This window comes from Bos javanicus, chromosome 25, assembly GCF_032452875.1.
Source record: "Bos javanicus breed banteng chromosome 25, ARS-OSU_banteng_1.0, whole genome shotgun sequence".
Classification (NCBI taxonomy): Eukaryota; Metazoa; Chordata; class Mammalia; order Artiodactyla; family Bovidae; genus Bos; species Bos javanicus.
In genome coordinates, this window is record NC_083892.1 from 27526974 (window position 1) to 27539449 (window position 12476).

Genomic DNA, 12476 nt, shown 5'->3' on the forward strand with positions numbered 1-12476 from the left:
GTTGCTTTAAGCAGCCAGTAAGTGGCAATTTGCCTACCTCATAGCACTATGAGGATCAAATGAATTGACGAACAAGCTGGTTAGAACCATGGCTGCATTCTTATTAGCCATGAGCTTCATAAAAGTTTTCTGTTTTTAAAAAAAGAAATTTGTTTATTTGGCTGTGCCAGGTCTTAGTTGCGGCATGTGGAATCTAGTTGCTTGACTAGGGATCAAACCTGGGCTTCCTGCACTGGGAGCACAGGATTTTAGCCACTGGTACATCAGGGAAATCCCTAAGTTTTCTTATATAATTCTGCATTTGTAACAAGCTTTCCAGATGATGCTAATGCTGTGAGTCCATGAGTGACAATGAAGGGCAAGGAGCTACTACATAATTCTATCTCAGAGAAATGGTAGAAATAACGCTGGCTTTGAGGAATAAGATATGACGAATGGCTAGTTTGCATACTGAAGTGGGTACAGTGGCAGAAAGAGATTGGCTACATTTTTAATCCTCTGAACTGGGCTATACTGACCCTGATGCATTAACATGGAGAAGGCAATGGCACCCCACTCCACTACTCTTGCCTGGAAAATCCCATGGACGGAGGAGCCTGGTAGGCTGCAGTCCATGGGGTCGCTAAGAGTCGGACACAACTGAGCGACTTCACTTTGACTTTTCACTTTCATGCATTGGAGAAGGAAATGGCAACCCACTCCAGTGTTCTTGCCTGGAGAATCCCAGGGACGGGGGAGCCTGGTGGGCTGCCATCTATGGGGTCGCACAGAGTCGGACACGACTGAAGAGACTTAGCAGCAGCAGCAGATCCATTAACAAAATATAGGGATGTATTTATATTACGTGTAAACCGTAATATTAACTATATTTATATGATATGAGAAATATAATCAGTAGTAGTTCAGTTGGTTGATAATGCTTATTTGTTTGTATTTTTTTATTGCCCCTTTCAAGACAGTCACACCACCTATATGGAACAGGAAAATCACACACAGTTTTCAGGATTTCTTCTCCTTGGACTATCAGATGAGGCAGAGTTGCAGCCTCTCCTCTTCTGGCTTTTCCTCTCCATGTACCTGATAACTATTGCTGGAAACCTGCTCATCATTCTGACCACCATCTATGACTCCCACCTCCACACACCCATGTACTTCTTCCTCTCCAATTTGTCTTTTTCAGACATCTGTTTCACCTCTACCACCATCCCAAAGATGCTGCTGAACCTCTACATCCAGAATAAAGGCATCACCTATGAAGGCTGCCTCACTCAGCTGTATTTTTTCATCCTTTTTGCAGAACTGGACATTTTCCTCCTCTCTGCGATGGCCTATGACCGGTTCATAGCCATATGCCATCCACTGCACTACACAACCAAGATGACCCCCCAGCTCTGTGGCTTGCTGGTGCTGGCATCTTGGATATTGAGTGTCCTGGACTCTTTGCTACGCAGTTTGCTGGTGTTGCAGCTGTCCTTTTGTACTGACTTGGAGATCCCCCATTTCTTCTGTGAAATCAATCAGATTATCCAACTTGCCTGTTCTAACAATCTTCTCAGTATCATAGAGATGTATTTTGCCACTGTGCTCATGGGTATTATTCCCCTCTCTGGCATTGTTGTTTCTTATTCTCGGATTGTCTCCTCCATACTGAGGATTACATCAGCAAGGGGGAAGTACAAGGCATTTTCCACCTGTGGGTCTCATCTTTCAGTTGTTTGCTTGTTTTATGGCACAGGTCTTGGGGTGTACCTCAGTTCTGCCACTACCCAAAATTCCAGAACCAGCGCAATAGCCTCTGTGATGTACACTGAGGTCACGCCAATGCTGAATCCATTTATTTACTCTCTGAGGAACAAGGACATAAAGGGGGCTCTGAAAAGTCTTGTCACCACTCTCGCTTTCAGTGAGTGACAGGAGTGTTTACCTTGGGGCTGGAGAAGTTTTCATAAGTAGCCAAGAACAAGCTTGGCATCTAAAGCCTGATATTTTTGCTGTCTTCAGATGCTTTTTTTTTCCTTTTTCTTTACCCCATGTCCCTTAAATCAATGATACCATATGTTTTATTTTCTAACATTGCTTTTTTTTTTAACGTGGCTTTGATGTATTGATATTTCTTTCTTCATTGTTTCTCAACTTTTTCAATATTTCAGGTTTTCCCTTTCCAACCTAAATCACAATATCCTGATGCCCTGAAAAAAAATGCTGCCTTTGAAATGAAAGCAGCAAAAACAATTACAACAGAAAAATTTTTTATTCTTTCAGGAACATGAGAAAAATTTCAGAGTAAATATACACAGACACTCAAGGGTAGTAGTTTTGCTGAATAAGTCATGGTAAAGTTCAGCCACACAAACAGGTGAACTGACATTGTAAATGCAGAAAATTCAGGATATATAGTCAGAAGGAAACTTTGGAAATAGTTTTAAAAATCTACTTTATTTTCTAAAACATTGATAACTTTAGTTTGAAGTAAATGTTCGTATGTAAGGCATAATATTATCATCCAAATGTTACTCATGGTTTCCCATTATTCTCTGACTCTCTTTCACTTCTGAAGTTTTATTCCAATATTTATTTTACAAAGTCTAATATAAAAGTATAAGAGTTATAATCAGAAACAGCATTTTATTTAATAAAAACTATCAAGAAAGTATTATCAGTAGAATTTTATAAGGAATATGAGCATAAGGATTAGCTTTTTGTAATACTGCATGCCAAAAAATCCCCCACTTTTATTTAGATATGAAATAATACATATACTTGGTCACCAGAGTCACAGGTAGGGCTATGGGAAAAGAATTTCCACAGCTAATCAACACTTTTACACTGTGCTACATAAATCTTTGATCTTCTTTCATTTTAGCAAATATTTATTGAACGTCAGTTCTGTGCTACTCTTGTTCTAAACCCTGATGATAGAGCATCTAACAAGATGATCGAGGTATGTGCTCTCAAGGAGCTCACCTTCTAGGGAGAGGAAATACACAGCAAGTAAACAAGTTTTCAAACTTAGCATAATTTCAATCAGAATTAAGTGCTATGAGGAAAATCTCACAGGAAGATGAGAGAGAGTGAAAGGGCTCTACAACACAGAGTGGTAAAGGATTATTTCTTACGCTCTTTGTCCTTCTTCACACTGGTGCACACCTGACTCTGCAAGGTTCCAGAGGAGGCCTTCATTTTATAAAATTCTAGGATTTCTTCTTCCAGTTGTCTCCTCTCCTCCTCAAGTCTCATTGTCTCCTCTTGTTGGACCTTCTTAAGATGTTCAAACTTGTCCTGTAGCTGTAAAACAAATCCGCAGTTGTGACTCAAAGCACCCTATGGGGGCACATCCCCAGGAACCTGTTTCTTTCCTTCTGATTATCAAACCTACCCTAATCATTAGAATAGCACTTGATCTTAATAGTAGTCTCAAAAGTATCTCTGCTGGAGTCATATCGCTGGTAAATACATTTTCAGACCTGAGGGCAAATGAGCATCTACATACAAGGGCAAGAAGAATGATTGGAAAGGCTGGGGATGTGAGATTGTGGTATTTATAAATGATAGCAAAATCACTGAGAAAACTTTTTACTTAAAGATGTGCTATATGTATACATATACATACATACAATGGAACATTACCCGTTAAAAAAAAAAGAGAGAGAGACCTTGCCTTTTGAGACAACATGAAAGGACCTGGAAGGTATTATGCTAAGTAAATAAGTCAGAGGTAGATAATAGATAAGAAAGAGAAAGATAAATACCATATGATTTCACTTATACAGGGAATCTAAAGAAAACAATTCAAATGAATAAACATAATGAAACAGAAACACACTCATAGATACAAAGAAAAAACTGGTGGTTGCCAGAGGAGAGGGATGAATGAAATAGGTGAAGAAGATTAAAGGATACAAACGTCCAGTTATAAAATAATTAGTCATAGGGATGTAATGTACAGCATACAGAATATAGTGAATAATATTTTAATAACTTTCTATGCTGACAAATGGTGCGTGCGTGCATGCTAAGTCGCTTCAGTCGTGTCTGACTCTGTGTAACCCTCTGAACTGTAGCCTGCCAGGCTCCTCTGTCCATGGGATTCTCCAGGCAAGAATATTGAGTAGACATTCTATGAGGCCACCATCACCCTAATACCAAAACCTGACAAAGATCCCACAAAAAAAGAAAACTACAGGCCAATATCACTGATGAACATAGATGCAAAAATCCTTAACAAAATTCTAGCAATCAGAATCCAATAACACATTAAAAAGATCATACACCATGACCAAGTGGGCTTTATCCCAGGGATGCAAGAATTCTTCAATATCCGCAAATCAATCAATGTAATACACCACATTAACAAATTGAAAAATAAAAACCATATGATTATCTCAATAGATGCAGAGAAAGCCTTTGACAAAATTCAACATCCATTTATGATAAAAACTCTCCATAAAGCAGGAATAGAAGGAACATACCTCAACATAATAAAAGCTATATATGACAAACCCATAGCAAACATTATCCTCAATGGTGAAAAATTGAAAGCATTCCCTCTAAAGTCAGGAACAAGACAAGGGTGCCCACTTTCACCATTACTATTCAACATAGTTTTGGAAGTTTTGGCCACAGCAATCAGAGCAGAAAAAGAAATAAAAGGAATCCAAATTGGAAAAGAAGAAGTAAAACTCTCACTATTTGCAGATGACATGATCCTCTACATAGAAAACCCTAAAGACTCCACCAGAAAATTACTAGAACTAATCAATGATTATAGTAAAGTTGCAGGATATAAAATCAACACACAGAAATCCCTTGCATTCCTATACACTAATAATGAGAAAACAGAAAGAGAAATTAAGGAAACAATTCCATTCACCATTGCAACGGAAAGAATAAAATACTTAGGAATATATCTACCTAGAGAAACTAAAGACCTATACATAGAAAACTATAAAACACTGGTGAAAGAAATCAAAGAGGACACTAATAGATGGAGAAATATACCATGTTCATGGATTGGAAGAATCAATATAGTGTAAATGAGTATACTACCCAAAGCAATTTATAGATTCAATGCAATGCCTATCAAGCTACCAACGGTATTCTTCACAGAGCTAGAACAAATAATTTCACAATTTGTATGGAAATACAAAAAACCTCGAATAGCCAAAGCTATATTGAGAAAGAAGAATGGAACTGGAGGAATCAACCTACCTGACTTCAGGCTCTACTACAAAGCCACAGTTATCAAGACAGTATGGTACTGGCACAGAGACAGAAATATAGATCAATGGAACAAAATAGAAAGCCCAGAGATAAATCCACACACATATGGACACCTTATCTTTGACAAAGGAGGCAAGAATATACAATGGATTAAAGACAATCTCTTTAACAAGTGGTGCTGGGAAAACTGGTCAACCACTTGTAAAAGAATGAAACTAGAACACTTTCTAACACCATACACAAAAATAAACTCAAAATGGATTAAAGATCTAAACGTAAGACCAGAAACTATAAAACTCCTAGAGGAGAACATAGGCAAAACACTCTCTGACATACATCACAGCAGGATCCTCTATGACCCACCTCCCAGAATATTGGAAATAAAAGCAAAAATAAACAAATGGGACCTAATTAAACTTAAAAGCTTCTGCACATCAAAGGAAACTATTAGCAAGGTGAAAAGGCAGCCTTCAGAATGGGAGAAAATAATAGCAAATGAAGCAACTGACAACTAATCTCAAAAATATACAAGCAACTCCTACAGCTCAACTCCAGAAAAATAAATGACCCAATCAAAAAATGGGCCAAAGAACTAAATAGACATTTCTCCAAAGAAGACATACAGATGGCTAACAAACACATGAAAAGATGCTCAACATCACTCATTATCAGAGAAATGCAAATCAAAACCACTATGAGGTACCATTTCACGCCAGTCAGAATGACTGTGATCCAAAAGTCTACAAGCAATAAATGCTGGAGAGGGTGTGGAGAAAAGGGAACCCTTTTACACTGTTGGTGGGAATGCAAACTAGTACAGCCACTATGGAGAACAGTGTGGAGATTCCTTAAAAAACTGGAAATAGAACTGCCTTATGATCCAGCAATCCCACTGCTGGGCATACACACTGAGGAAACCAGAAGGGAAAGAGACACGTGTACCCCAATGTTCATCGCAGCACTGTTTATAATAGCCAGGACATGGAAGCAACCTAGATGCCCATCAGCAGATGAATGGATAAGAAAGCTGTGGTACATATACACAATGGAGTATTACTCATCCATTAAAAAGAATACATTTGAGTCAGTTCTAATGAGGTGGATGAAACTGGAGCCTATTATACAGAGTGAAGTAAGCCAGAAAGAAAAACACCAATACAGTATACTAACGCATATATATGGAATCTAGAAAGATGCTAACAATAACCCTGTGTACGAGACAGCAAAAGAGACACTGATGTATAGAACAGTTTTATGGACTCTGTTGCAGAGGGAGAGGGTGGGAAGATTTGGGAGAATGGCATTGAAACATGTATAATATCATGTATGAAACGAGTTGCCAGTCCAGGTTCGATGCACGATACTGGATGCTTGGGGCTAGTGCACTGGGACGACCCAGAGGGATGGTATAGGGAGGGAAGAGGGAGGAGGGTTCAGGATGGGGAACACATGTATACCTGTGGCGGATTCATTTTGATATTTGGCAAAACTAATACAATTTGTAAAGTTTAAAAATAAAATAAAATTAAAAAAAAAAAAGAATATTGAGTAGGATGCCATGCCCTCTTCATTGACAGGTGGTATTTAATATATAAAAATATTGACTCACTGTTGTACACCCAAAACTGATATAATATTGTAAGTCAATTTATACTTCAGTTTACAAAAATTCAAAAAAGCTGATTCTCCAAAAGCTCTAGGAAAAATAAGATTACAGGCAATCATTTTTTTAAAGGCTGCATCCAAAACTTACATGGTAAATAGCTACTTTTTGAAGAATAGAAAGTATCCTTCAACAAAATCATCTAAACTCTTGAGATAAAAACCCCCAATTTAATAGGACCCCTAAACTTGAATATGGATTATATCAAACTAGCAGGACTTGCCTCTTTTTCAGCTTCTTTAAATGCTGTTTCTTTCTCCTTTACTCGCTGCATAAACTTCTGTTTCAACTCTTCTTCTTCCCTCTGACATTGCTCCAAGAGCTCCTGCCTTTTGGCTTCATAGATCTCTTGAAAACTAAAAAGAAATGTGTGTGTTCTTATATTAAAATGTTAATATAAATAAACATATAAAAATATATATTATATATTAAAATATATGTAACATTGTATGGAAAAACCCAAATGAACTTTTTGGCCAACCCAATATAAACAATGCATATAACTTGAAAACAAAATACCAAACAACCCAAATGAAAAACAAGCAGAAGACCTAAATAAACATTTCTCCAAAAAAGATATACAGATGGCTATCAGGCACATGAAAAGATGCTCAGCATTCCTAATTATTCGAGAAATACAAATCAAAACTATCATGGGGTGCCACCTCGTACCAGTCAGAAAGGCCATTATGAAAAAATCTACAAATAACAAATGCTGGAGAGGGTGTGAGAAAAAAACAAACCAAAACTTCACTGCTGGTGGAAATGTAAAGTGGAAAAGCCACTATGGAAAACAGTATAGACATTTCCCCCAAAACTGAAAATGGTGTTGCTATACGATCCAGCAATCCCACTCTTGGGCATATGCCAGAACAAAACTACAATTCAAAAAGATACCTGGACCCCTGTGCTCACAGCAGCACTATTCACAACAGCCAAGACACAGAAACAGATCTCTGAGTTCTACAGGAACCAAGGCTCCTACCCAGGTGGAGGATGATAACTTCAGGCTGAGCACAAGCATATGGACCCCAGACTGGCTGCAACCAGAAGGCTGATGATTGAACACCATCTTGTTACCTCACCACCAACCAATAATGGGAGGGTTACACAGCCTACAGCCCTCCCTCCCGAATTTTGCCTATAAAAACTTCTTTTCTCTTTGGGATTGATACGGAGTGTTTCAGCACAAGTACATATTGTGTGTGCTCAGTCGCTCAGTCGTGTCCGACTCTTTGCAATCCCATGGACTGTAGTCTGCCGGGTTCCTCAGTCCATGGGACTCTCCAGGCAAGAACTGGAGTGGGTTGCCATGCCCTCCTCCAGGGACATGTACATATTGGAGACACATAAATTAGCCCTTGCATTATGTTGCTCCTACTAACCCTCCATCGAGGTCTGAAGATAATGAAAACCCACAAGATTCAGATGGCCCAGAATACGAGAAGCAGAGCTATTCTCATTCCAAAATAATCACATCTCATGGTTATAGGGGATTTCCAAGTCACCTATCATCTTGTTCGAGCAAGATCTCCACTCACCTAACTGGCTGGTTATTTGGACCCATATCAGTAAATCCCATTATGTGAAGTCTGTTGCGCCTGTAACGTTCATAGTGCCGAGTGTGAGTCTGTTCTTTCAAGTCTTCCATATTTGTACAAAGAAGCATATCCCGGAGCTTAACAAAGTCACAGTGGTTTTCATTTTCCACTAGGCAGAAAAATAATAAAGCCACAAAGCTTATTATCAATCTCTATCACCCAGTAAGCATTCTTGAATGAGCTTAGAGTGTTCTGAATAACAGCCATAAATCTTTTAACCATTTAACTATGCTTATATGGTACATGTCAATTATAGGTATAGTTTATTTATAGACCAGGAAATTTGCTTTAAATTTATTAGCCAGAGACTAAATAGGAAATGGTGAAATAATATGTTACATTATATTATTATAGAGCTTCAGTTCAGTTCAGTCACTCAGTTGTGTCTGACTCTTTGGGACCCCATGGATTGCAGCATACCAGGCCCCTCTGTCCTTCACCATCTCCCGGAACTTGCTCAAACTCTCATGTCCATTGAATTGGTGATGCCATACAACCATCTCATCCTCTGTTGTCCCCTGTCCTCCTGCTTTCAATCTTTCCCAACATCAGGGTCTTTTCCAATGAGGAAAAGACTCTTCTCAATCAGGTAGCTAAAATATTGGAGCTTCAGCTTCAGCATTAGTCCTTCCAATGAATATTCAGGACTGATTTCCTTTAGAATTGACTGATTTGATCTCCTTGTAGTCCAAGGAACTCTCAAGAGTCCTCTCCAACACCACAATTTGAAAGCATCAATTCTTGGGCACTCAGCCTTCTTTATGGCCCAACTCTCACATCCATACATGACTAATGGAAAAACCATAGCTTTGACTATATGGACTTCTGTCGCCAAAATGATGTCTCTGCTTTTTAATATGCTGTTTAGGTTGGTCATAGCTTTTCTTCCAAGGAGCAAGAGTCTTTTAATTTTGTGGTTTTGAAACTTATATAGCATAAGTTTTCTTTAATAATTTAGTATTTTTCAAATGAATATTCTCAAGGTATTTTACAGAGCAGTAAACTGATGAACTGATGCTATATACTAATATAATGTAACATATTATTTCACTGTTTCCTATTTAGTCTCTGGTTAATAAATTTAAAGCAAATTTCCTGGTCTATAAATGAACTATAAATTATCTTCTTTTAAAGAAGATAATTTCACTAAACTAAGTAATTTAATTAAAGCCTGCTAATGTAAAGGCCTTAACAATTGTACATGATGTAGTTATTAAATTATATTTGTATACCATATGTATGAGAATGAATTAGTCACTTTTCAAAATCACTCAGTAAATTCACATGGCTCTCTCTTGTGCCTGTCATATCCAAAAGACTGATCACAATATTTTTGGTATTGGGTATGATATTATAACCAAATATAATATTCATTAAAATATGTTGTCTTTAAGTACATTTAATAAAATTAAAATTTATAATACATTAATTGAAAATAACATTTGGAACATTATCTCTACAGATAGAGATAATCCAGTCTCCAATAATTAGTATCACAAGTATATGAATCAGATAATAAATGACTGTTATGACAATATTCTAATTCATCATGATGTTAGATAACTAATATAAATGTCTAGGTATAATTTATCCAAAAATAAATTATATTACTTTATTTTTGAAATAGTTTACCACCCCTTTTACTAGTAACCACTTAAAAGTGCTTTATAAATTGAGTAGCAATTAACTTATATAACATGTATCAAGAACCAATATTTATGCTTCCATGCTGTTCAAAGTTCTTTTGTTCAAAGAACTTTTCAACATTCTGAATATGATAGCTTAGCACCACAGAGATAATCTGCATATGGCAGACTTGGGTAGATGAGAAGGTTCTGCTCAGTTTCTGAATTTTTGCCTAAAGTACAAAAAAATCCCAGAAAATTCCCATGAGAATAAATTATAGTCAAAATAATCACTATCTCAAATGAAACAGAATCTGTGCTCCTTATCAGTAACTGTTAATTTGCTGTTTAATGAGAGTTACCAATATTGACTCAAGTTAAGATATTTTGTTTTATATATTTTTAGTTATATTTTACATAATTTTATAATTATCTGTATTTGAGCATAATCACTCCAGAGTAAGCCTTCTCATGGAGGTTTGTTATGCTTACCTTGTAAAATTCCCCAGGGGTACTGACGTCCTCTGACTGTCCTTTTTCCAACTTTCACTTCCTCCGTACTTCCTACTACAGCAAAAGGTAAGAGGCCCTAGAAAGTAAGAACAAATTTCATCATATTTTCTTATACCAATATGACTTACTCTGTTACTGTTATTTCTGTTATGGAAATAACAGAGACAAGAATACATAATAAGTTTACTCAAACAAGTGATTTATCCTGCCTCAGATTTTATGACTTAGCATTAAATATGTGCAGATTAATTTCTGTAAGCATTTGTGTGAGATCCCACTTCTATTTAACATAATATTAGAAGTCTTAGCCACAGCAATCAGACAACAAAAATAAATAAAAGGTATCCAAGTTGGAAGGGAAAAAGTAAAACTGTCAGTATTTGCAGACGATATGATACTATACACAGAAAACTTTAAGTCTACCAAAAAATCACTAGAAATAATAAATGAATTCAATAAAGTTGAAGAATAAAGGTTATCATACAAATTTCTACATGTTGCTTTTCTATTTACTAATAATGAACTGTCAAAAAGAGAAATCAAGGAAACAATCCATTTAAAATTGCATCAAAATGAATAAAATACCTAGATGGCTTAAAAGAGGAGGTGAAAGACCAATATTCTGAAAAATATCAGACACTGATGAAGGAATATGAAGATGACACAAATTAGTGAAAAAATATACCATGTTCATGGATTGGAAGAATTAATAATGTTAAAATGTTCATACTATTAAAATGTTCATACTATTCAGAGTAATCTACAGATTTAATGTAATCCCTATCAAAATAGACATGGCATTTTCCACAAAACTAATGGAATTAGTTACATAATACATAATAAAATTGTATGGTACTGCAAAAGAGCTCAGATAGCCAAAGCAATCTTGAGGAAAAAAGAACAAAACTGTAAGTATCACACTCTTTGATTTCACACTATATTATAAAACTACAGTATCAAAATAGTGTGGTACTAGCACAAACAGTGGAGAAGGCAATGGCACCCCACTCCAGTACTGTTGCCTGGAAAATCCCATGGATGGAGGAGCCTGGTAGCCTGCAGTCCATGGGGTCGATAAGAGTCAGGCACGACTGAGCGACTTCACTTTCACTTCTCACTTTCATGTATTGGAGAAGGAAATGGCAACCCACTCCAGTGTTCTTGTCTGGAGAATCCCAGGGACAGAGAAGCCTAGTGGGCTGCCATCGATGGGGTCGCACAGAGTCGGACACGACTGACGCGACTTAGCAGCAGCAGCAGCAGCACAAACAGACACACAGATCAGTGGAACAGAACAGAGAACCCAGAAATAAAATTACACACATATGGCCAATTAACCTACGACAAAGGAGGGAAAAATATACGATGGGAAAAGACAGTCTCTTCAATAAGTGGTGCTGGGATAACTACATGATAACAACACAATTAATATGTAAAGGAATGAAATTTGAACTTTTCTCATAATACATACAAAGATAAACACAAAATGAATTAAAGACCTAAATGTAAGACCAGAAACCATGAAACTCCTAAAAGAAAACTCTAGGCAGAACACTGACATAAACGCTCACAATATTTTTTAGATCTTTCTTCTCAGGCAAACGATACAAAAGCAAAACTAAAAAAATGGGACCTAATTTAACTCAAAACCTTTTGCACAGCAAAAGAAACTGTCAAAAAATGAAAAGACAGCCTATGGAATGGGAGGAAATATTTGGAAATGACATATCTAATATGGAGTTAATACCTAAAATATATGAACAGCTCATACAATTCAATATCAAAGCAAACAACCCATTTTTTAAAAAGGGCAGGTCTTCCCTGGTGGTTCAGTGGTAAAGAATCTTCCTGCCA

The 12476-nt window shown here is 36.8% G+C and overlaps 2 protein-coding genes across 3 annotated transcripts in view; one reads left to right on the plus strand and one right to left on the minus strand.

Annotated features, from left to right (window-relative positions):
- Window positions 1-333: 333 nt before the first annotated feature.
- On the plus strand, window positions 334-1986 carry LOC133238545 (olfactory receptor 7A10-like). The gene has a single exon (XM_061401785.1). The coding sequence runs from the start codon at window positions 973-975 to the stop codon at window positions 1909-1911; it is 939 nt and encodes a 312-aa protein (XP_061257769.1). The 5' UTR covers window positions 334-972; the 3' UTR covers window positions 1912-1986.
- Window positions 1987-2232: 246 nt separating this feature from the next.
- SEPTIN14 (septin 14) overlaps window positions 2233-12476 on the minus strand; it is a 36439-nt gene continuing 26195 nt past the window's right edge. For both annotated transcript variants that reach the window (XM_061401780.1, XM_061401781.1), the window contains exons 7-10: window positions 10602-10698; window positions 8425-8593; window positions 7107-7239; window positions 2233-3285 (exon numbers count right to left, since the gene is read on the minus strand). In XM_061401780.1, coding sequence (XP_061257764.1) covers window positions 3106-3285; window positions 7107-7239; window positions 8425-8593; window positions 10602-10698 — 579 coding nt within the window. In that variant the 3' untranslated portion in view covers window positions 2233-3105. The remainder of the gene's footprint in view (window positions 3286-7106; window positions 7240-8424; window positions 8594-10601; window positions 10699-12476) is intronic.